This window comes from Ipomoea nil, unplaced genomic scaffold (assembly GCF_001879475.1).
Source record: "Ipomoea nil cultivar Tokyo-kokei standard unplaced genomic scaffold, Asagao_1.1 scaffold0688, whole genome shotgun sequence".
In the NCBI taxonomy this organism is placed as follows: Eukaryota; Viridiplantae; Streptophyta; class Magnoliopsida; order Solanales; family Convolvulaceae; genus Ipomoea; species Ipomoea nil.
This window is the reverse complement of record NW_017617116.1, coordinates 7,137,127-7,160,621: the sequence shown is the minus strand read 5'-3', so window position 1 is coordinate 7,160,621 and position 23,495 is coordinate 7,137,127. Positions and strand designations below refer to the sequence as shown.

At 37.6% G+C, this 23,495-nt stretch overlaps 4 protein-coding genes across 4 annotated transcripts; 1 reads left to right on the top strand and 3 right to left on the bottom strand.

Annotated features, from left to right (window-relative positions):
* The first annotated feature begins 4,953 nt into the window (after positions 1 to 4,953).
* Positions 4,954 to 8,965, top strand: LOC109176177 (tetratricopeptide repeat protein 7B-like). Its single transcript, XM_019325619.1, has 7 exons — positions 4,954 to 5,195; positions 5,779 to 6,029; positions 6,127 to 6,379; positions 6,476 to 7,686; positions 8,060 to 8,210; positions 8,462 to 8,795; positions 8,829 to 8,965. Exons 2-6 carry the CDS (start codon positions 5,835 to 5,837, stop codon positions 8,776 to 8,778), a joined length of 2,127 nt encoding a protein of 708 aa, XP_019181164.1. The 5' UTR covers positions 4,954 to 5,195; positions 5,779 to 5,834; the 3' UTR covers positions 8,779 to 8,795; positions 8,829 to 8,965.
* On the bottom strand, positions 8,868 to 15,167 carry LOC109176176. The gene is made up of 9 exons (XM_019325618.1): positions 14,796 to 15,167; positions 14,055 to 14,141; positions 13,759 to 13,848; positions 13,515 to 13,601; positions 13,310 to 13,414; positions 10,615 to 12,708; positions 10,401 to 10,547; positions 9,924 to 10,249; positions 8,868 to 9,652 (listed from the first exon to the last, which is right to left on the bottom strand). The coding sequence occupies exons 1-9, from the start codon at positions 14,826 to 14,828 to the stop codon at positions 9,490 to 9,492; spliced, it is 3,132 nt and encodes a 1,043-aa protein (XP_019181163.1). The 5' UTR covers positions 14,829 to 15,167; the 3' UTR covers positions 8,868 to 9,489.
* Positions 15,168 to 15,629: 462 nt separating this feature from the next.
* Positions 15,630 to 19,336, bottom strand: LOC109176254 (protein tas). Its single transcript, XM_019325712.1, has 8 exons — positions 18,919 to 19,336; positions 18,714 to 18,809; positions 18,358 to 18,441; positions 17,642 to 17,802; positions 17,163 to 17,280; positions 16,853 to 16,988; positions 16,427 to 16,605; positions 15,630 to 16,082 (listed from the first exon to the last, which is right to left on the bottom strand). The coding sequence occupies exons 1-8, from the start codon at positions 19,165 to 19,167 to the stop codon at positions 15,843 to 15,845; spliced, it is 1,263 nt and encodes a 420-aa protein (XP_019181257.1). The 5' UTR covers positions 19,168 to 19,336; the 3' UTR covers positions 15,630 to 15,842.
* A 1,851-nt stretch (positions 19,337 to 21,187) lies between these two features.
* On the bottom strand, positions 21,188 to 22,795 carry LOC109175295 (glutathione transferase GST 23-like). Its single transcript, XM_019324536.1, has 2 exons — positions 22,419 to 22,795; positions 21,188 to 21,616 (listed from the first exon to the last, which is right to left on the bottom strand). The coding sequence occupies exons 1-2, from the start codon at positions 22,734 to 22,736 to the stop codon at positions 21,251 to 21,253; spliced, it is 684 nt and encodes a 227-aa protein (XP_019180081.1). The 5' UTR covers positions 22,737 to 22,795; the 3' UTR covers positions 21,188 to 21,250.
* Positions 22,796 to 23,495: the final 700 nt, after the last annotated feature.

Below are 23,495 nucleotides of genomic sequence, written 5' to 3'. Positions count from 1 at the left end.
ATAGTGGCTATGTACAAATTAGTTACTTTTGATGTATCATGAAAATATTAATTGTATTATTATTTAATAAATTGATGATAAATTTATGCAAACTAAAATATCAAAATTTGACTTTAAAATCCATTCTTAAAGACACGTACAATAATAATCAAAGGAGTTTTATAGGGATTGCAATAGTTGTGTTCCCATAAGAATACATAATCCTTTATTCGCACGGAATCAGGTCATTAAGTATGTGATTATTAAGCCATTAAGGTCATTGATTGAGTTGTAATTAGATGTTGATTCTTTTCAGTGGAAAGGTTTAAGTAAGGTAAGTAAAGTTTAGTAGCGTAGGTAACCGGGAATTTTTTTATATTTTATTTTTTTTTGAAGGAAACGGAAATTCCATTAAAATCAAATCAAACCAATCCTGAGATACAATCCGGAGGAACAGAGTCCTAGGGACCCAGGACAGACATAAAAACATACGTATGTGCTAACACATGAGCTACCTGATTGGTTAGATTCCTAAATTGGTGTTTTTTTGAAAGCACTACTAGATTGGTTTTGATAACACAGTTTGGAGTTGCTATTTTTAACTGTAAGCTAAGGTAAGAATTCAAATATTAGATTGTTGTTGATAATATGGTTTGGAGTTGGTAACCGTAAGATGGGGATTCAATTATTGGACTGTTGTTGATAATACAGTCTGGAGTTGGCAACCGTAAGGTGGGAATTCAATTACTGGATTATTGTTGATAATACAGTTTGGAGTTAGATTTGTTATGAGAAGTAAGGTAAGTTTCAATAGTATTGGCAATCGTTGGGTGAGAATTCGACTACTAGCTTACTATGGATAATACGATTTAGGGTTTGATCGCTTATGAACATCAATATAGCATGCTCTTGGTTTCTAACTCATTGAATTGAAACATATCTTGTGATTTATTTCTTCGTAAAGCTTTAGAAGTATAATAGAAGCACTTAAAGTTAGGGTACGGTTTGACCTTTATTAATGATAGTGTCTATAATTGTGGCATATTATATCGTGCACTCTGCAATTCATCTTACAAGATAGACCATAGTGAATTGAAACATATCTTGTGATTTATTTCTTCGTAAGGCTTTAGAAGTATAATAGAAACACTTAAGTTAGGGTACGGTTTGACCTTTATTAATGATAGTGTCTATAGTTGTGGCATATTATATCGTGCACTCTGCAATTCATCTTACAAGATAGACCATAGTTTAAAAAATGAACTTAGAATACATTAGCAATGAACATTCAATACACTAAAGATAAACTTATATCAAAACAAACGAACATGCAATAGAATTCATGAATCCATTATGTATACAAATTATTCAATAAACTTGTGGTATACTTAAAGTGGACATGTAGTTAGGGATGAGCATAAAAAAGCTAACCGATCGAATCCATATAAACTTTTAATTTTTTTTTTTTTTGTTATTTTAGTTTTTGATAAGCTATTGGTCGGTTATGGTGTAAGAATTTAATAGGCATTTAATCATAAGGATGTTCAATATTTGGTTGTCGATTATGAAGTTTTAAAAAATTGTCAATTATTTCAATTTTGTGGGTTGGTTATTGGTCATTTATGTCGATGTTAAAAGTATTCCAAATATTAACCGGAAATCAATTGTAGCACACCCCTTCCTATAGGCTATTGTAAACTAAAAATGAATTTATAATATATTAAAAATAACATGTATCAAGATCCATAATATTGTAAACCCGCTCCCCCTCCCCCAAAAACAACAAAAAAAAAAAAAAAATCATAATATTGTGCTTGCATAGTTGTGGAGCATTACTGTGTGGACCATAAATATAATAAAAAGTATATTATGTGTACATAAAATACATTATTTGATGTTTTAAAAAAAATATATTATTTTGTATACTATCAAATAATGTGCATTCAGTATACAAATAATGTACTTCTAATATATTAAAAATGTATCTTATATTCAAGGAAAGTACATTATTTGAATACTAAAAATACATTATTTTGTATAATATACATTCGGCACACAAATTATGTACTTTTAGTATATTAAAAATACATTTTTTATTTATATATATATATATATATATATATATATATATATATATATATAAATTTTTTTTTTATGATTCACATAACACTGCATGGACTATAATCAATATAATAATTTGTCCATAGTTGTGGGGCCAACTTTTTTCTATTGGGTTTAATACTACATTCTATTGGGTCGCATAGTTGTTAGGCTTAGCCCAATAAGCTGTTAATGCTACACATATTATGGTATTATTAAGAGTTACGTGTCAACGTAAATTTCGTACTTACAATGTAACATGTAATTTAACAGCACATAAAAACGTGTATAAATAACATATGAGGATTTTACCACGTTGATATATAAGGCCGGTAACGTGATATAACTTGGGAAAAATATATTTTTCTTTTCAAAAGAAACTGACTCTATTATATTGTAGTATTTATTTATAGATACTTTCTCAATCTGTTAAAACATAAAGAGTCAACATACTGCTTCCACTAAAACTCGATCTCATGACCTCCCACATGGGAAACATGCTATCTAAGCACAAAGTGTTTGGCGGAAAAAATATATATATTTTTTTCTTTTGAATGCTACTAGCTCTATTACAATGTAGTATCTGTTCATATACTTTCTCAAGCTACTGAAACACAAAGAACTAATAACGCCTCCATTGAGGCTCGAACTCACAATCTTCCAAATGGAAGTCCAACCCGGGTACCATTGGACCACATAGTCCTGGTATTTATACATCTCTATTCATTTTAAATAATTCTTGTCTTTCTGACGTTGCAAAATGCATCCTTCGTGTCTCGAAATGGTGTCCGAATGGATTGAACATAATTTTTGTATTAGAAGATTATTATGAGTTCAATTCTTACCAACACGTACTCTATCAATTAAACTCCCTCTTCTTAATGTAGTTACACATGCACAGTATGTGTTTACGTAATGCACGTTCTTAAATAGTAATTACTTATTTTTATCGCTTCTTTAAGTGCTCCATTAATTTGTAACGGTTCAACTCTTTATTAATAACAAATTAAGAATCGCATTTACATAATATATTCCAATCCAAATTAAAGGGTGAAAGTGACAAGTGAGACATCCAATGTTGTCATGAAATTTCCATAGATTCATAATTATCCATAAAATCGCATTTTGGTTTCTTAATTGAGACGCCATATGTGGCATGCCTTATGGAGAATTATGGGGGACCCCTACATGTACTAAGTAGTTAGGTTTACACCCCTATTTCACAACCAACACCCTTTTTAAATCTTATTTCAAAAAGTGTTGACTAAATAAACATTGCAAATTTAGTACTTTTGTACCAAATAAAGAAATATGTATGTATACACTTCTTAATCTTGAAAAAAAAAAAATAGTGTCACTTATTACAGTAGATGTTAATTGTTAAGCGTGAGAAGCTCTTCAATTTGTGGTTCAAATTTATTTTTATTGTTTATATAATATTGATATATGATTTTAATTTGTTCGCTAGAGTATCATTAATTATAATTGTTGCTAAGATTATGATGGTATCTACCTTCAGCTATATGGACATTTTTGTTAAGGGATTTAAAAAAAAAAAAAAAAATTGTTAAGGGATGTTAAACGTCTTGCCATGCAACACTTAGCGTTGGCTTTCGAAACCATCACAAAGTAGTCTAGCGTCAGTTAACTAATGATAAAAGCCTTTGAACTAGCACTAGGTGTTTTGTTCTTCTTATTATTCATATATATATATATATATATATATATATATATATATATATAGTAATGATATACAAAGAGCCACGTCTGCATCAGTCAAAGTGGTGGAAGGCCCATTAAGTCAAATGGAGAGCTTCTTCACTTCTTCAGCTATACATTTTTATCACATAAAATAAGCAAATAATACGAAGTATTTTTTATCTACAACATTCACAGGCCCGACCCTGGGCAAGGGCAGGCTGGGCATGCTAAAAGTTAAGGGGTTGAATCCTCATGTGTACTTTTACATTAAAATTTTCCTCTCTACTCTTTAGAAGATGAATTTAAGGATATTATTATATAGTATATATTAAAATTGTAACTTATGAAATTTATTTCTATTTCTATTTTGTATTTTTAAAATTTAATTTGTAACTTTGTGGTTTTTTTTTTCCTTTCTATAATTATTGTGAGATTGTGAGATTTATAATATAGATAGATTTGTGATTCATATTAATTTTTGAATATATTGTTATTCTAGTAATTTACTACTTATATTTACAACATGTGTTATTTTGTGAATTATATAATGAGTTATGTATATGTAATATTTTAAAAGATAGTTTAAAAGAGGGGAATGGGGGTTGGGAGAAGAAAGGGTTTTGGGGGAAAATTGATTTTTTTTTTTTTAAAAAAAAAAGAAGAAGAAGAAGAAGAAGAAGAAGAAGAAAATGATAATTTTGCCTTTAAATTAATTCACTCACCGAAAATATAGTCATTGATGACTGAAATTTTGATCGGAATAATCAAATGTGGTAAGAATTTAAAAATTATAGAGTCAAATTTAAAAATTTTAATAATAAGAGACTAAATATAGAAATAATCTCATACTTGTGAGATCAAAAGTAAAAATTTCTTTAATCTTGAGTATGATATTTGAACCAAATGCCCTAAACTCGTGTTTCTCTTTGTAATTATTAACGCAGACCCAAAAGTTTGTAAAAGTCGACACTTGGACCCACAAACATTATTTTTGCAACCTAACCTTATTAATTCTCATGTTATTTTAAAGTTTTTCTTTTTGGGTTAAAATGTTAAATACTGTTGAATCTTGATAATAATTAACTAAAAATAAAATCTTCTGATACGGAAGATTCAGGTTGTTGGGCATTTCACGTTTATAAATTTGCGCATTTCCCAAGCTGTCTTTTTTTCTGACTTTGAATCTTCGCTTTCAGCAGTTCCCAGTTTCCAACTCCAGTGCTAATAAAAGCCAAACCACAAAGCTAAGAAACAAAATTAACAGAAAGAAGATAAAATCCTAAAAGCTCTGAATTCTCTGCCTAATCCAGCAAATCAAGCTCATCTTTTCCCCCCTTTCCTTTCTCCGGAAGAAAATGGGCACTGGAGGTTTCAGTCTCTCGTGGGCTCAGTCAATGCCTTTGACCACTCAAAAGGTACTTCTTGCCGTTCTTGGTGGTTAACGTGACTCCCCATTGTTTGCTTCAAGAATAATCATTTGTGGGTCTGGGTTTTCTTGAACTCTAGCTGTCAAAGTTGCTGTCTTTTTAGTTTTTTACCTTGTATCTTGATGTATGTGTCTCTCTTTCTGTAGTGTGTATGTGTTGATGAACTTTCCTGTATGTGTTTTTGAGGTTTTTGATTTGAAAGTGCTGTTGTTTTGCTGAACTGGGGTCAGGAAGTTGACAATTCTTGTGTTTTCTGAAGTGAGTTTTTTGATTCAGCTGAATTTTGGGATTCATGTATTGAAACTTGGTATAATTGCTTCAGATAAACATAGGGGTTTGTTGAATATGTCTCATTGATAGGTTTGTAACGTACTATGTTTAAGGTTGCATATAAATATGATGTCTGTAACTCTAAAGCACATTGCTGAACTACGTAAATCTTGTATTCTTTACTTTCTGCCATTATTTCCGATTCTTGTTCTTGTTATCTCAACAGGGTGTGATCTATATAAGTTTGGATAAATATTACTTGAAATGCAGGAAATATTGTTTGTGTTTCAAGAACTCTGAGGCATTAGGTATTGGATCTACAAGAGGAGAGTTAGTTTTTGCCTGAGATTGCAGAAAATGATGAAGTGTATGTGTTCCGGTGAGCAGTTAAGAGCTGATGAAAAAATCCCGTCGTCAGATTCCCTGGCAACGCGGGACTATTCAGCTGGTGGGTATTCTTCACGAGGCGGTGAGACTGATACGAAAGTGGACACGAGCAACATAGAAGAGGCGGAATTGTCACTTCGTGAGAGTGGCTTTCTGAATTACGAGGTTGGTGTGTCTAAACTCTAAACTCTAAAGTCCCACTTTGTCATTACGTTTTTCGCTCTTATGTGACATATTTGTTTAATTTGGGCATGAAATTCAGGAAGCGAGAGCCTTGTTAGGGAGGCTCGAGTATCAAAAGGGAAACATCGAGGCCGCCCTTCACGTTTTTGAAGGAATCGATGTTGCTGCTGTGATTCCTAGGATTAAACTTTCCATCCTAAGAAGATCTCAACTACCTAGACGTAATTCACTAAGTGACGCTAATCCTCCTATGTCTATGCACGCTATAAGTTTGCTTTTCGAGGCTATATTACTCAAAGCAAAATCACTGCAAGCTCTCGGGAGATTCATAGGTAGTTCCTCACCTTTGTTCAATTCTCGGGTTATGCTTTTATCCACGATAGTTTATGCAATATCGGCTAAATTTTCTTTCAATGTATCATAATCAGAAGCTGCTCATTCGTGCAAAATAATACTGGATACCGTTGAAGCTGCATTACCCGATGGTCTACCAGGAAATTTTGCTTCGGATTGCAAATTGCTCGAGATGTTAAACAGCGCTGTCGAGTTGCTTCCCGAGCTCTGGAAAAATGCGTTAGCTCCCCAAGAAGCAATTTTGGCGTATAGGAGGGCCCTACTTTATAACTGGAATCTCGACGTCCGGATTAAAACTAGAATAGAAATGGAATTTGTGACATTTCTTCTGTACAGTGGTACTGATGCAACTGCCCCGAATCTCGGTTCACAGTCGGAGGGTTCTTTCGTACCTAGGAACAATATAGAAGAGGCGATTCTGTTGCTTCTGGTTCTGCTTAGAAAATCCCTCGTCAAGGGGTGGGACCCGTCAATCTTGGACCATTTGTGTTTCGCGTTATCGATTTCCGGTGAACTTAGGTCGCTTGCTTGCCATGTCGAGGAGTTGCCACCGGGGATTGTACGAAGAAAACAAAAATTCACTATGCTTTCCCTATGTTACTATGCAGAAGGTGAAGATGCAATTTCTCTGAACCTGTTGAGGAACCTTTTGGATAATAAGGAGAGATCGAATTGCACGTTTGAGTTATTACTCGCTGCCAAGATTTGCGGGGAGAATCCCGAGTACCTTGGTGAAGGGATACAATATGCTCGTGGAGTGCTTCCAAGATTTGACGGGAAATGTAAACAGATGGCTAGCGTTGCTAATTACTTACTCGGTGTCTCGCTCTCAGCTCAATCCCGAGCTGTTGCATCCGATTCTCAAAGGACTTCGACACAGTTTGAAGCACTCGAGGCACTCGAAACAGCTCAAAACATGACGGGAGGAAGAAATCCTAATGTTCTTTACTGTCTTAGTCTAGAAAACGCTGAGCAGCGAAAATTGGACGATGCTCTTTACTATGCAAAGGAGCTACTCAAATTGGAAGCGGGGGCTAACGTTAAAGGATGGATTCTTCTAGCTCGGGTATTGTCTGCTCAAAAGAGGTATACTGATGCCGAGAACATCGTTAATGCTGCACTGGAGGAAACGGGGAATTGGGATCAAGGAGAACTGCTACGAACCAAAGCTAAACTGCAAATTGCGCAGGGCAAACTGAGAGATGCTATCGAAACGTATACACATCTCCTTGCAGTTCTTCAAGTTCAGCGGAAAAGCTTTGGAGTTCAGAGAATTCATACCAAGGTATGGTACTAAAAAGATGTATATATGCTAGGATCTTGAGTAATTTCTTGTTCTTTGGACCACTATTCTTCTTATTCAGCTAATGAATTTGTAGTTTTCCTCTTCTAAAGAAAGTGGAGGATATAAGATCAAGCCCTGACAGTCGCAGTTGGGAGTTATACCCAATGTGGTGGGTTCCTTATGGGCACCTGGCACTGGTCCTCCCACCTAATGGGCTACTAGTCACCGTGCCCCGAGGTGTAGGGACCCTTGGGACGAGGGAATTTCGTCTTTTGAGTGTGATTTAATGAATTCTTTATTTAGTTTAAGACTTTAAGTTGTCTTGGATTTTTCTTCGACTTCCTCTCTTATCAGCTCCATGTGTGACCCACAGAACACGATGAATAGCAGAAGTTTAGAAATGGAGACATGGCATGATCTCGCAAATGTATACACTAATCTATCACAGTGGCGGGATGCTGAAGTTTGTCTTTCAAAGTCCGAGGCCATAAGCCCTCATTCGGCTTCTAGATTGCACTGCAGAGGTACATTTCGCTTTATTCACACCATGACTTTCGCACTACTGGAAATTATGGAATTTCCGACCACCTGAAACTGATATTAAATCAAGTCGAAAGTAAAAAGTGGTCAGAAATAGCAACAAAGGTTTTTCGACTTGATTTAAGATCACTTTCAGATGGTCCGAAATTCCATAATTTCCAGTAGTGTCGTGACTTCCCTCGTTTTCTTCCTTAATTTTGAAGTTGAAGGGCATATTTCTTGGTCATTTTGCTAGGATTACTTCATCAATCTATGGGCCAATACATGAAAGCCTTGAGATCTTTCGAGAAGGCTTTGGATATCGAACCCAACCACGTTCCAAGTTTAGTATCCATGGCCATTGTTCTCAGACAACTAGGCGGTCCATCACTGCCCGTCGTGAAATGCTTCCTCACTGATGCATTGCGGCTTGACAGAACAAACGCTTCCGCTTGGTACAATCTCGGGTTGCTTTATAAAAGTGAGAATGGTGCATCCGCGCTGGAAGCTGCAGAGTGCTTCGAGGCTGCCACTCTTCTCCTAGAATCTGCACCAGTTGAACCTTTTAGATGATCCAATTCCTAAATTCACATTTGCAGGTGTTTTGCTTACTAGATACACACCACCTTTTGTCATTGTTGATTTTTTTTCTTTTTAACAGATGTATAGTACATTAGTACATACAAACCCAGAAGTCATACAAAACTATCATATGTATCTGAGCTTCCTAGATTATAGTTAGAGGAAAAACCTGTTTTTGAATTTCCATGTTCAGAAATATGTACTGTGATCCTAGCCAGCAAAGGATTACAATGAGATAAATCAGCCTAGGTTGCCCATAGCTGACAATAGGTCGTTCCCACTGGGAGTCGGACTTGTAACCTTTTGGTTATCAAGCGATAAGTCTGAACAACTTAGTTGGACAATTTAAAAAATGCCCTTTTCTCCTAAACAAATAAAAAAAAAAAAACTGAAAAATAAAATAAAATATGTGTTACAATGTATAACCTTTAAAGAAGGACAATGCACCTAGTTTTCATTAAACCATTTCCTTCAAAAATGCACAGCAGAAAGCTTTTGCTGTTTTCTTTCTTAATTATTCAGAAAGATGTCAAGAATTTGTAGCCTATGATGTCCTCATGTACATTGTTCTATGACAGGGCTATCCTTTGTAATAGCACTACACACTTCAGTGCTCATAGCTAAGCTACTCAAAAAAACACTAAATTCTACCAGTTCTAAGTTAACCAAAAAAATGGGAAAAGTTTTATTTCTAGGAAAAACTCATGCTGTTTCAGTTTCAGTTTCAGTGGTTTCATCAGTTGATGGAGTGGCTGGTGATTCCACAGCTGTGCTGCTGCTGCTTCTTGAACTGTACCTTGTGAGCAGCCTGTCTTTGTTTTCTCTCCACCATTCCTCGGCCTGCTGTGAATCGAATCTACGTTTACTGCAACAATGTATAAACCGTGACAGGCATTAATCTGTTATTTAACGCGCATTTTAGATCACAACTTTCTGTATAAATCCCTGTGGTGAAATATGTTGGGCGGAGGCCAGTGAAGGACCAAGTCCAGCACCAGGTGGCTAGAAGGATTGTTGGGCGGAGGCCTGAAGGACCAAGTCCAGCACCCTGTCTCTCGAAAATGTGGCGGGGGTAAAAGTGTAAAAAGAAATCGAGGGAAGCAGTGATAGTAGGAAAATGGCGGTTTTGTAGGTACCTGAATCTAACTCTCTTGAAGATCTTGGAACCGTTTGAGAATTCGATGAGCGTGACATAGATGCCTGGCTCAAATTGCTCGATGACTTCCCTTCGTCCCATGCTTGGAACTCGAGATGGTCTAGCGCCACCTTCTGCAATTGAATGACTTACGCCATTTCCATCGATGTTGTGAGGAGACTCACTGCCTGAGCTTGGCAAAGAAGAGAAGTCTTCGGAGCCTTGAGTCTCGACTGTATTCAGAAACGATTCGACTTGAGCATTGAGGGAGAAAATGGTTTCCCTCTCAGATATATCAGAGGGCAGCTTCTCAGACATCTCTTTCAACTGACAAACAAAGAAAAGAGTCAATCCCGGGCTTGAATCTCAAATGATTTACAATATGCAGCAAACCAGAATATATAACACGACATTTTTAGTTTCATATGTGCTTTTGGAAAATTTCAAACAAACTAAAGCAAGAGTATATTGGCATTACTTGAGAACTAATGGATTTCACGATTTCAATTGCAGTGTTGCACTTGGACGATCGATCTGCAGCCAACAAAGCAGTATCTTGGACGTTTTTCTTCATCTTCCGGATTTCCACATCTTGAAGTTCACTTTTCTGTTTTATACTTTTAAACTAGAAAAGAAAGTATAGTCAATGACAAAAACACAACAAATCCATTCTGGAAAGCTCATTTGTCTACCTGGTTTTGCAGTTTCGTAACTTCCTGGTTCAAAAGCTCATTTGTCTTCTTAAGACTGTCAACGACGCCCCTTGAAGATCCGGGAGTAGGAGCAGGAGAGCGTGGAGGGCTTGGTCTTCTCGAGGAATACGGTGAAGTGGAGCGAGAATTGGGAAAAGACGGTGGAGGTATAGCTAATAGAGGCTGTTGAGTTGGGGCTGTCATAACAGGCTTCCAAGCAGACTGAAGACTAAGTGAACTCGGGAAAGCTATATCTTTCAACTGCAAAAGCGATGGAACCTGAGAAGCTCTCACTATATTATAAGAATCAGTTCTGCTTCCGGGCTTGTTAGACTTGATCTCGAGGTACTTAATTGGCTCCATCTTGGAAGACAGAAGGATTCTCGAAGACTTGATTTCGCCCTTCTCTAAAAGCCGCATAGGCAGGCTTACTTTCTTGAAATAATTCGAGGCCGTGGACTGCTGCCCTTGCCCTTCAGCAGCTTTTTTCAGTTTCAAATGGCAAGGGTCACAAACGCGGTGTGGTTTACCCGGTGTGGGGGCCAGTGCTGCTTTGAGCGCCTTCTTGGAGCTGCACGCGTGGCAATGCACGAGGCCACAGTTGTAACAGTTGTGTCTCTTTCTGGTAAAACCGAACGCCTGCCTGCAGCCGGTGCAGACCGACTGATCTGCACCCGAAACCCACTTGTGAATGCAGATACTCGCAGTGTAGTTTGAGCCACAGGCTATGTTCTTAACATGCTTATCCCTAAACGCCTCGACCAACGTTGGGCTATTACGATCTTCTGTATCCCCGTGTCCCAGTCGTCCATTCGCGCCTCGTCCCCAGGTAAACACTTCGCATCTTGAAGTCAGAGCAGCAACGTGGAAATCGCCAGACGAGATATCCTCAACGAATTCGCCCACCAATCTGTCTTGTACGAGACACGGCTGTTTCCCATCAGAATCGGGGTTTCCTAGCTGACCAAACGCGTTACTCCCCATTGTGAACACATGGCCCGACATTGTAAGGGCGACGGTGAAATTATGCCCACACGCTACCTGGTGCATATTGTACTCTATCAGAGAAGAAACAATGGTTGGGAGTAGAAACGTGTTCTTGTTCCCATGGCCTAACCGGTTTTTATCTCCATCGCCCCAGGTGAACAGCTTCCTGGAGGCGACGCTCCCACCAGACTGGTTAGAAACTTCTATGATTGCTGCAGTGTGCCATACCCCACACGCGACTTTGATAGTTTTGAGGCCATCCAACGTGTGGACTTCCTTTGGAAATGTGATGCTTTCGCGGTTGCCATGACCCAGGGCGCCAAATGTTCCCTCGCCAACCGTGAATAGTCTGCCCGTGTTAGTAGTGAAAGCCGAATGCCATGTGCCACAGGCGACGGATAGGACTTGGAGGTCTTCTAGCACCCCACAAACGCGCTTGGGTATCCAGTGGCTAACGTCATTGCCATGCCCGAGAAGTCCAACGTTATGGGCGCCATCGCCCCAAGTATACAAGTCCCCCGCGGCTGACACCGCGCAAGTGTGATGCTCACCACACGCCACGAAATCAACGTTTGTAACCGCCAGAAACTCAACGAGCCGAGGGTGGCTAAAGTCCTTCTCGACTCCATGCCCGAGCCTCCCACCAGATTCCTCTCCCCACGTGAAAACTTCGCCTTGCCTCGTCACAAGGGCAACGTGGCGAGCCCCACACGCTATTTGCTGAACATCGAGGACCACATGTGACTCCAATGGCTTAGGCGTGAGAACATCGGCTTTTACAGTAACTGGATTGCCATACCCATCTTTAGATGCTCCATCAGACCAAATCTCCCCCCAAACAAAAACATCACCTAAAGATTCTATATCATCCGGTCCGGATAAACAACTTGGAGTGCTCGAGACACTAATACGGAAACCATCTCCACCTGATCTTACTTGCATATTTGCACGATCCAATACCACATCTGATTCACGAGAACTAGAATCAGAAAAACTACTCTCAACGCTAAGTCTTGAAGTGTACTCTAATGTTGTCGCTCCAAATGGACGATCGTTTTGTGTAAAACCACCACCACCATGGAAAAGCTCAAATCCATAAGTAGAAGCCTATCATTAATATCCACAAAACAAAAAATTGGTCACAACAAGTAAGCAAACAAACAATGAAGTTCATCCACTTTTTTCTTGAATCTAGCTTCTAAAACTGTTTTAAAGCTTTCACAATGACAAATACATACTTCATATTTGGTTATCTGTGGAAGTTTCTCAAAGAAAAGCAAGGAAAGAGATAAAGAGTTTTCACATACTTATAACTATAATAGCAAGCGTGGAGCGGAAGATATTCACATACCAATTTTTTTTTTTTTGGGTGACGAGTGAAACCCGCAACCACTACTTAAAGGTGTACACTGGGTAAACCCCGCCTTGTGACCCTAGCCAGCAAAGGACCACAAACCAAGAAGGCCAATAGGCCCCTCCCTCCAGTTGGGAGTCGAACTTGTAACCTTGTGGTTACCAAGTCAACAGCCTGACCAATTTGGCTAGGGTATTATTCACATACCAACTTCCTGGTTCTAAGGCTGACTAACATGTGTACATACAAGGATGTTTTGTGCCCTAAGGTGAGCGATTTTTTATTTTTTTTACTGGTTCAATTTCTCATAGTTCATCACTTAATTATAAAGAGCAAGGATGAGAATTTCCGCACATCAGGAATTTCGCTATGAGAATGTCTGTGATGAGCTGGGCCAGTCGAGATTAAAGATGTGAGTCCAGCAATCCAAACCTCTGCTTCAACTTTGTCCTTGCAAATCTACAAAACCATAATAGTTTTAACCTATCAATTGTTTAATTAGCTTTCAACGTATGCTTGAAATGTAATGGCCATTAACTTATACATCTGTTTCACTAACCAGATCAAGAGATCGTTCACCGTTGTTATATATAAGGGAAAAAGACAAGTACTCCTTTTCTGGACGAAAAAATCTTTTGAATACTGGCTGCAGAAAACATTTGCAAACAAAAGTTTATCGTTCTTTATCTTCCAAATAGCTGAACAGATTTCTCAATCGCCAAAAGGCTGCAGGTTAGAGTGTTAGACGAGATCAAAGTACATAATCGCAATCCACACAAAAGAGATTAGTTAAGTTAACTCACTGTTCTCTGTCCAGGAAGAATTTTGGAAACAGTAGATAGGTTTAGACTTCTCTTTGATCCATGGGAGTACCAAATCAGCGTCTTCTCATCCTGGAAATATCATCATGTAAATATTTATAAACAAGATTGCCGATTCATGTTAATTTTGAAATGCCAATACTTCAAATTGAATGAAAGATATTATCTTTTTTCCTAGTGAACTAATCTCTGAAATGAAACAAGAGTATATGCTCAGCGTTTTAGCGTAAATATGTGGAGTTATCATGCAATCAAAACGACAAAGGAGCAATTATTACCGGAGAAAGTCTAAAAGGGCACAACTTAGGCTTCCCCTTCCTGCTGTACTTAACTAGCTGTGTACCTTTCTTCAAAGCAAGGAGTCCCTTCAGAGGAAGGTAGCAACACAAAAATTAAAGTGATTAACATCTCACCAATGATCAATCAAAACCTACACTTCATTATGAAATCAAATACGAACTACATAAATGCCATTCAAAAATATATGAGCTGATTCCACCTAAATTACATTCCCCCTTAGACACTTAGACAGGTTTACACAATCCCTACTCGAGTCACTCAATCATAAGGTCGGGAATTCAAACCCACACTTGGAAGAGTTGTCTGAATGACCCGACAGAAACTCGATTGGATTAGTCTCACCCACCGAGAATCACTTAACCATGAGATCAAGAGTATACAACAACACATTTGGAAGAATTGTCTGAATGACCCGACAGAAACTCGATTGGATTAGTCTCACCTATCAAGACTCACTTAACCATGAGATCAATAGTTTGAACCCATATATATATATATAGAGGCTTAGATTCACATTTCAGTCTTTTTTCCATATATAGATATATAAAGCAACACTTTTGGAAAAGTTACCAACAAGCCCAACAAAACCAAACCACATTAGTCTCACCCAATGAGATAAACAGATACAAGATTGAACAAAAAATTAAAAAATAATGAAAAATAATAATAAGATTTCTTCAATTTCACATGGGATTTGGGGAAGGGGGGAAATGACAAACCTGGTCATTGCCATGACTAGCAAGATCTGCCATTCCATCTGAAACAATTATTGATCAGCCACCACCTAAAAACCCAATCTTTCCTCACCATCCCAATAGTCATCATAGATGCCGATGCAATCCTCCTTGACCTATCATCAACTTCCCACCACTACTCGTTTTTTCTGGCCCAAGTTAATGATCCATTCTCGAATCACCAAGACACCCAGAAATCTTCATGAATTTTGTGAGCATTGATTCATGCATAATGGGGTGTTTGAAAAATGGATAATGGAGAATTGGATTGCTCAGAACGGGATCGGAGAAACAGAAAGAGGAAGAGCGAGCGAGACTTCACAAGTTTAGGAGAATGTCAGGATACCGACTTTGGCGCGCTTATTTGGTTCTCTCCACCTAGTAATTAACTAAACATGTTTTATTTATTTATTTATAATTATAATAATATTAATAATAATAATAATAATTTTATTTATTTATTTATTTTTCGGGTGACGACAAAACCCACCGCTACTATATTATCTCAACAAATGAAGACATTGAGGTAGACCAACCCAGGCTGAATTAATTATTTATTTTTTGCATGTTAAGTTTGATATTGCACAAACTATCCTAATTACTATATCACCATTGGCAATTAATTCTATCTTAAATAAAAGGTGCATAATTTTCATTTTGGTATGTTCTATATTGTGATTGATTAATAACTTCAAGAGTTAAATAATCATTTCATTAAAACGAACACTAAATTGAAGATATTTATTTACAAATGTAATTTATATTTATATTTCTTTATATATTAAATTTAGTATATTGACACCACTAAAATTGAATCACTTAAGTACGATGAAAAACAGATGTTTTTATTTAATCAACTTGGATTTGCTTGACAATAACCATGATGAGTATCTATGAACATTATTCACGCATGTGTTTAACAATTGGTACAAATGAAGTGGATCTTAGAACACAGTCACCTGAACACGACACTGTGATTACTGTGACAACAATGATGAAAATGGAGCAAAGAAAATGGAAGGATTGCAGAGTCTAGGCAATTGCTGGATCTTTGTATCTCTTGAACACATCTTCAATGTCCTCCATTACCTGAGGTGGAAGAGGTCGTTGCGTCGTCAAAACTGCAGCAATGTCTTCCTTCAGTTGATCCAAGGATGTTGCGCCTATGATTGAGCTTGCCATGAATGGACGGTCTCGCACAAAACCAAGCGCCAACTCGACTGGGGTCAGGCCGTGTTTCTTAGCCACTTCAATGTACTTGATCGTCGCTTCCTAGAATTCAAACGCGAAAAAAGTTCCCAATGCAGTAGTTATATGGTGCTCATACTTGGACATGATAGAGACAACATATTTGTTGAGCATATAGGTGCAATCCAACTATCAGTTTTGGTATTATGGGTGGCGCTGAGATTTGAACCCTAGCTCTGATATCAAATTAAAGCATGTGTTCCATCTCAACTAAAAGTCTAAGCTGATAGTTGGATTGCACATTAATGGCTATATGCTCAACAATATTCACATTGAAAATAAAGAGATACAATCATACAATGTGTGTTTATTAGCGGGAGAAATCCTCCATTTTTCAGGAGAATTAAAGTAACCTGAAAATTGCATACCTTTGAAAGAGATTTGCCGTATCTTTCCATATAGCCAGGGAAGAGGTTAAGCCTTCCTTTTCGGGCTGCTTCAGATTCAAAATCTATGTACTTTCCAGACAGTGTTCCACCAGCTAGCGGAGAGTAAGCAAGTAACCCAACGTTGCAGTTGTTTGGGTGGCATACTTCAACGAGATCAACTGTAAAAATCAATTAAAGCTTGATAATTAAATACATTAGATAGATAGATCATTCTGTATGGTTTCATGACCCCCAAACAGGAAGGAGAAATAAATGAAGTATGATCGAGCAATGGGAAAACTATCAGCCTTCCAAGCGTGCAAACTTGGCATAATTTCAAATGTAAAGCCTGCAGAAGTATGTAGGGTCTATTTTTAAGAATACAGTAAGCAGAGGATTCTGTGGAAAGACCGAAAGATAACTTACTTTCAAACTTGCACCTCACAAGAAGGCTGTAGCTGTTCTGGATGCTGACAATCTTTGGTAATCCTTCAACTTTGGCAGAGTGAACGAACTCCATCACTCCATACGAAGTTTCATTTGAAACACCAATATAGCGCACCTGAATATGTTCTGCCAGTTTGGTAAAGCTAATCTAATCATATTCTGAAGTTTTCTCTCTTTACAGAGTTTCTAGTATTTTGCTGTAAAGGATAAAGGAGTTCTCAAGGACATGGTTTATGCAATTGATAAGCATTCATCATTCTCAGAAAATAAAATATCTAGCTAGTGCTACCTTTCCTTCATCAATGAGCTCCTGAAAGGCTCTCAGCTGCTCAACAACAGGCACGCTTGCTCTCCATTTTGAAGGGTCATAAAAAAATTCACCAAATAATGGTACATATCGGTCTGGCCTGAGGCAAAATGTAAAATCATACATGCCCAGTACTCTATATGTGAAAATGCATAAATATACATGCGTGTGTAACAAAATTTGAACTCATTGATAAGAAAATCAAGTTACATTCTGTCTCTTTTATCCATTTCCGTTTGCCCTCTTCATACAAAATATGCCTTTGAAGTTTGAAGAATTTGCCCTCATCTATCATGCATGCATGATGCATTTAGATGTTTCAAACACATTTTTTCTGATAGTATTTCGTATCTCTAATTGATTCATACACTTAGCATGACATGAATATTTTAACCAGAAGCCTGCTATTCAGAAGTAAGCTTCTGGAGTCAGAAATGAATTACATGCCAACAAAAACTCACCAGTGTATTTGCAGTAAATCAATATAATCTGTATTAAGACGTTTAAGGCTTTTCTCCACACTTTCTTTAATATTAGCTGCATCAACCCGCAAGATCTTTGCATTGTCACGTATATAGCCTGCTCGTTCTGAGTAACCACAAACTTTTGTAGCCAAAATAACCTAAAAACAGGGAAAATGTGTATTATAATATAATCTGGAACTGAAATGGATGCCCAAAAACAAAAGCTTAGCCACCGTGAGTCAACCACAACACGGCTATTATCTTTAGTAGTTACAAGCATAAAAGATGCAGCTTCTAACATCACAGTGGTAGCAGACTGGCAACTAGTTTTCCAATGATCTTGAGTCTTGACAGAAAACCTCATTCCAGCATCGTAAATACTTCTTAATTCTTTGCAGCCAGTGTATCAATATGAATCCATGGAAACCAGTAAGAATTGCTTATGGTTGGAATTTGGAAGATTCTTCAAGAATTTTCTTCAAATTTGCACCCAGTGTATCAATATGAATGTGGAAACCAGTATGAATTGCTTATAGTTGGAATTTGGAAGATTCTTCCAGAATTTTCTTCCAATTGAGATTAAAAGGAAGAAGAAATCCCAACAGAGTATTATACTATTATGACCAAAAATTGCCAGAATAGAGAGTAGAGACCACTCTTTATATTCTCTAGAGTAACAAAAAATATAGTCAATCAACAGAGATTAAAAGTACCTTATCACGAGGTTGAGACTTCAGCCAATTACCAATATAGAGATCTGTCCTCCCCTGTGTCTCCTTTTTCATAGGGATTGGATACTTTGGAAATTAAAAAAATAAAAATAAAAAAGTAAGATAAATGTTTTAGCTAAACCTAGATATTTATATCTAGAAAAGACAGATGAACAATTAAAATATAACTAAATAAAAAAAGAGAACTCCACTAATTAAATCTCTTATATTCACCAGTACCATCCATACAATGATAAGGAGATAAGAAGAGAGCCAGTGAACTTTTTCTAAAGTTATTTTTAACCACATTTTGAAGGATGTGAAAAGAAACTAGAAAAAAAATAACAAAGGGAACTCACAGCCTCGGCAGTGTCTAAAGCATTAATTCCCTGCTCAAAAGCATAACTAAGGATCTCATGAGCTTCCTTCTCCGTGTTCTGTTCCCCAAATGTCATCTGAAACATTACAGACACCATTAAACATACCACAAAACCACCAAAAAATCGTTTAATTACACGAAAATGATCAATTCAATTAGGATAGGGAGGGAGAAGGAATGCTCACCGTTCCGAGAGTAATTTCGCTGATGTTAAGATCGGAATCCCCCAACTTCCTGTACTCCAATGCGGTCTTCTGTGCGATTGCAGCAGTGACGAGCAACGCAGTCCGTCGCTTGCTCCTCGAGCGGACACTCCATGGCGAATACAGTCGGCGAGTGAGCAGATAATGGCCGGCAGTTTGAGCGGTTGAGGCGGCGGTAGAGTTGAGAAGAGGCGGCGGGGACACGGCGGAGGAGCTGGACCAGGAAGCCATGGCTGGGATTTTGCCTTATCAGAATAAAATGATTTAAAAGAAATGCGTTTTGTGAGAGGAGGGAATTGGTAACGGACTAAATGTCACTTTGTTCAGGCAGGCACTTTGGGCTTTTGGGCATATAGTGTTATTGAGCCCAAACAGACATCCAGCCCAACAAAATTCTCCACATCTGGTCCAAGTTTACCAGCAATTATACTGTGGACCACGGTCCACAAAGGTCCATAAAGCTTTGTGGACCATGGTCCAAAACGGCAGACACTATAGTGGCAATTTATATTGTGCACCATGACGCACATAACAATGTGTGCCCAGACACAAAACACACGCGTTTTTGCTGACGTCATTTCGTCCGTCCGAACAGACCAAACCTCATTATGTGTATTCAGTTAAAATTAAAGTTTATGTGTATTGTATTATGAGTTTATGTTTATTATGTTAACCAAACCCCATTATGTGTATTCAGTTAAAAGTTTATGTGTATTGTGTTATGAGTTTATATGTATTCAGTTAATAGTTTATGTGTATTATGTTAAAAATTTATGTGTATACTGTTAAGAGTTTATGTGTAATATGTTATGAGTTTATGTGTATTATGTTATAGTTTATGTGTATTATGTTATAGTTTATGTATTATGTTAAGAGTTTATGTGTATTACGTATTATGTTATATTATGTGTATTCTGTTATGAGTTTATGTGCATTCGAAACATAGTTTTTTTTTTTTTTAACAACTTAACAAAACGACGTTGTTTTGGAGGCGCGAAGCGCACAATGCTATATGCGCCGTGGCCCGTGGTACACGGTATAACGAAGTGCTATATGCACCGTGGTACACGGTATAACGATTGCACTATAGTGTATCTAAACTAACACTGTCTCACCTATTATTTTTATTAGAGTTAATTATCGAAATGGTCCCTTGACTATAGCGAAATTACCAATTTGGTCCTTGACTATTTTTTTAACCAATTAAGTCCCTCAACTTTAAAAATCTTAACCAATTTGGTCCTCCGTTTGTTTGACTGTTAGTCAACCGTTAACTTGGGACCAAATTGGTAATTTCGCTATAGTTAAGGGATCATTTTGGTAATTAACTTTAGGGGTGGGCAATTCGGTTTAGTTTTCTCGAACTGAACCGTACCAAACCGAACCGAACTAGTTTGGTTCGATAATATACCGAACAATCGAACGGTATTGGATTCTTGTATACCGAACGGTTCGATAAAAAAACTTTAGCGGTGGGCAATTCGATTTAGTTTTCTCGAACCGAACCAAACTAGTTTGGTTTGATAATATACTGAACAACCGAACGGTATTGGATTCTTGTATACCGAACGGTTCGATAACAAACCAATCCGAATTGTTCGGTAAAAATTTGAACTAAACCGAATACTGTTTTTTTTAAATATAATAATAATAATAATAATAAATAAATAAATAAATAAAAGTAAATCCAAGTCCCTTGCTGCTTGCTCAGTCGTTCAGCTCATATTCTCAAGGGTATCTCTCGTAAATGTTTTATTTGATTTTTTTATGGTTTGTTATCAAAAGTTCTATATTATGTGTTATGGTGTTTACATAGTCCATATCCAAAGTCTAATATATAACAAAATAGCAATCCAAAGTTCAAACGGTATTCGGTCCGGTTCGGTTTTTACCGAACCGTTCGGTATACAAGAATCTATTATCGTTCGGTATATTACCGAATCTAACTAGTTTGGTACGATTCGGTTCAAGAAAACTGAACCACATTGCCCACCCTTAAATTTAATTACCAAAATGGTCCCTTGACTACAGCGAATTACTAATTTGGTCCCAAGTTAACGGTTGACTAACGGTCAAACAAACGCATGACCAAATTGGTTAAGATTTTTAAAGTTGAGGGACTTAATTGGTAAAAAAAAAAAAAAAAAAATAGTCAAGGATCATATTGTCCAACAAAACTGTAGTTATATCAAAATCATACTGTAGTTGTGTTGAATAAAATAAAATTCAAATTTTATTTAGGGCAGTTGTGTTGAAATAAAATAACATTCAAATTTTATTTAGGGCAATCCAAATAACAGGCTAACAGCCGCCCCTAGTTGGCTGAATAGAAGGAAGCAGCCAACTCTTTGCTTCGTTTGTCAAAATAAGCATAGGCTTTCTCTGTGTCTGGCAAGTCAGCTTTGATGACAGGGTGATTCAGAAACCTGTTCTTCCATTCAGCAATGGCAGGAAATTTCTGAGAATCAAAGATTTTCAGTGATGCAACTTCCTCAAAAATGGGGAGATTGTGGGCAACCCATCCTACCACAAGGTCCAAATACCCAATCTTCTCCCCTCCAAAGAACTGCTTCCCATTAAGCTCAGCTTCCAGCTTCTCCATGGCTTCCATGGCTGAGTTTACTGCACTTTCTTGCTGTTTCCCTTTGGAACACAGTGCTTCCCATGCTGGGTCCAGAATCTGCATACACATCATTCATACAAGCTAAACTCTCACTTCCGCGATCATGGTTTGAGTATGTGTATGGGATAAACTTTATTTTTTAATTGTACTCTAGCTAATAGAGTTGTTAAAATAGGCTTAATTTGTCCTGTCCCACAAAAAGAGCGGGGCGGGCTCCGCCATGACCTGCAAGGTTAATTAAGGCAGGGTGGGGGCATGACCGGATTTGGGCTGTGCAAGTTGCCAATAGCACAGAGCCTCAAATTTTAGAGTGTCCACTATTTAATTTTTACCTAGCTAGTTAAGAAATTAAAATTAAAAAAAAAATTGCAATTAATCTTAAAAGACTATAGAGGAATGATAGAAACGCGTGTCTACAGTGTTTCATCTTGGAAGTCAGGAGTTCAGATCGCGCTTCTAATAGGGCCTTATTTATTTACAAGAACGGAACCACAAAAATCTAAAAACCGACCCTGGGTGGGGGAGCGGCCTTTGTTAGACCCACCAAAAGCCGCCTGCCCTGGCCATCAAATGGCGGGCTTTGGAGGGGCTCACCACTCCCGCACCATGTAGCCAGTAAATAACCAGAAAGAGGTATAATACACCAGTCAAAGTTACATGATGGATTCAAACCAATATTGTCAATATACTGCTATCATAGATAATTTGAACTCGAAACTTTATGGTAACTAAGCTAACAGTTTGGCTAACTTGGCTGGACTACCCGATATGCAATGCAACTTTAACAAAGAGTTGAGTATCCTAGCTAGCTAGAACACCACAAAACCAGAGGTGATAATGCAGTTAATCTATTATGTACCTTAAACTCGGCAAATCCAGCCCAGAACCGAGCCCTGGCACGTTCATATGGATCTGCAGGCAACAAAGGGTTATGCTTCCATGTCTCATCGATGTACTCGAGGATGAGCAGCGACTCAGGCAATGGCTTCCCATTATGAACTAAGACAGGGACCTTTGCATGAACTGGGTTCAGCTGGGAAAGCAAAGGAGTCTTGTTGAAGATGTCTTCTTCTATATATTCATACTCAAGGCCTTTCATTCTAAGTGCCCATTTCACTCTCAGTACAAATGGACTCACCCAAAATCCCACCACCTTCAACCCCTCCTCTGCTGCCATTATCACTACTGTTATGTTTCTGTCTTGTTTTTCTCACCCGGAATGGCTTCTTCTGCTTGCATTTATGCTTTGTATTTATAGGAAGTTTCCTTGTACTGTAGCGTGGACAAGTCAAGAATGGTTGGCTTTGGGTTTGTAGTCCTTAGGGGTTTAATGTAGTTGATTTGTGGCTTGACTTAAAGGTTATGATCAGATGCGACAGTATGGGAGTTTGAATCCACTGAAAATAACTCACTCATAGGCACATGAAGTGATAAATCGTGTCAACATAATATTAGCGAGCCCAACCCAAATTCAAACTTAAACTCTCAATGTCTATGGTAGGAAGTCAAGTACTTTGTGGTTAGATGGCATGTAGTGACTCTCTCATATGGAGGTCATGAGATCACTTCTTAGTGGAGGCAGTGTTGACTCTTTGTACTTCAACAGGCCGGCCTTTGTGGAGGCAATGTTAACTCTTTGTGCTTCAACAGGCCAGCCTTAGTGGAGGCAGTGTTAACTCTTTGTGCTTTAACATATTGAGAAAGTATAGATTAATGTCCGACCCCAAATTACTAAATTAATGCCTCAGAATTCATTGCACATTGATCTTTCTAATGTAATTATACAAAATGAAATGCATGATTGAAAGATTTCGTGTGCAGTGACGTTGAACAAAGTGCTTGAAAATTAAATCGACTAAACATTCAATTAATAATATTGCAAAAGTACAAATTGATTTTGAATATACTACTCACCATATTTTCAAAATAATCGAAT

Bases quoted from the DNA above. Each gene is read 5' to 3' on its own strand.
- LOC109176254 (XM_019325712.1), bottom strand. From the start codon at position 19,167: ATGGCTTCCTGGTCCAGCTCCTCCGCCGTGTCCCCGCCGCCTCTTCTC. The intron at 17,803-18,357 runs GTACTTTTAATC...CCCTGTTTTTAG, and splicing joins AGTCTCAACCTCGTGATAAG to GTTATTTTGGCTACAAAAGT. The intron at 16,083-16,426 runs GTATGCAATTTT...TTTGAATTCTAG, and splicing joins ACGGCAAATCTCTTTCAAAG to GAAGCGACGATCAAGTACAT.
- LOC109176177 (XM_019325619.1), top strand. From the start codon at position 5,835: ATGATGAAGTGTATGTGTTCCGGTGAGCAGTTAAGAGCTGATGAAAAA. The intron at 6,380-6,475 runs GTAGTTCCTCAC...TATCATAATCAG, and splicing joins AGCTCTCGGGAGATTCATAG to AAGCTGCTCATTCGTGCAAA. The intron at 7,687-8,059 runs GTATGGTACTAA...TGTGACCCACAG, and splicing joins TTCAGAGAATTCATACCAAG to AACACGATGAATAGCAGAAG.
- LOC109176176 (XM_019325618.1), bottom strand. From the start codon at position 14,828: ATGGCAGATCTTGCTAGTCATGGCAATGACCAG. The intron at 13,602-13,758 runs GTGAGTTAACTT...TGTTTTCTGCAG, and splicing joins TTCTTCCTGGACAGAGAACA to CCAGTATTCAAAAGATTTTT. The intron at 13,415-13,514 runs GTTAGTGAAACA...ATGGTTTTGTAG, and splicing joins GTGAACGATCTCTTGATCTG to ATTTGCAAGGACAAAGTTGA.
- LOC109175295 (XM_019324536.1), bottom strand. From the start codon at position 22,736: ATGGCAGCAGAGGAGGGGTTGAAGGTGGTGGGATTTTGGGTGAGTCCA. The intron at 21,617-22,418 runs GTACATAATAGA...ATGTGTATGCAG, and splicing joins CTGGATTTGCCGAGTTTAAG to ATTCTGGACCCAGCATGGGA.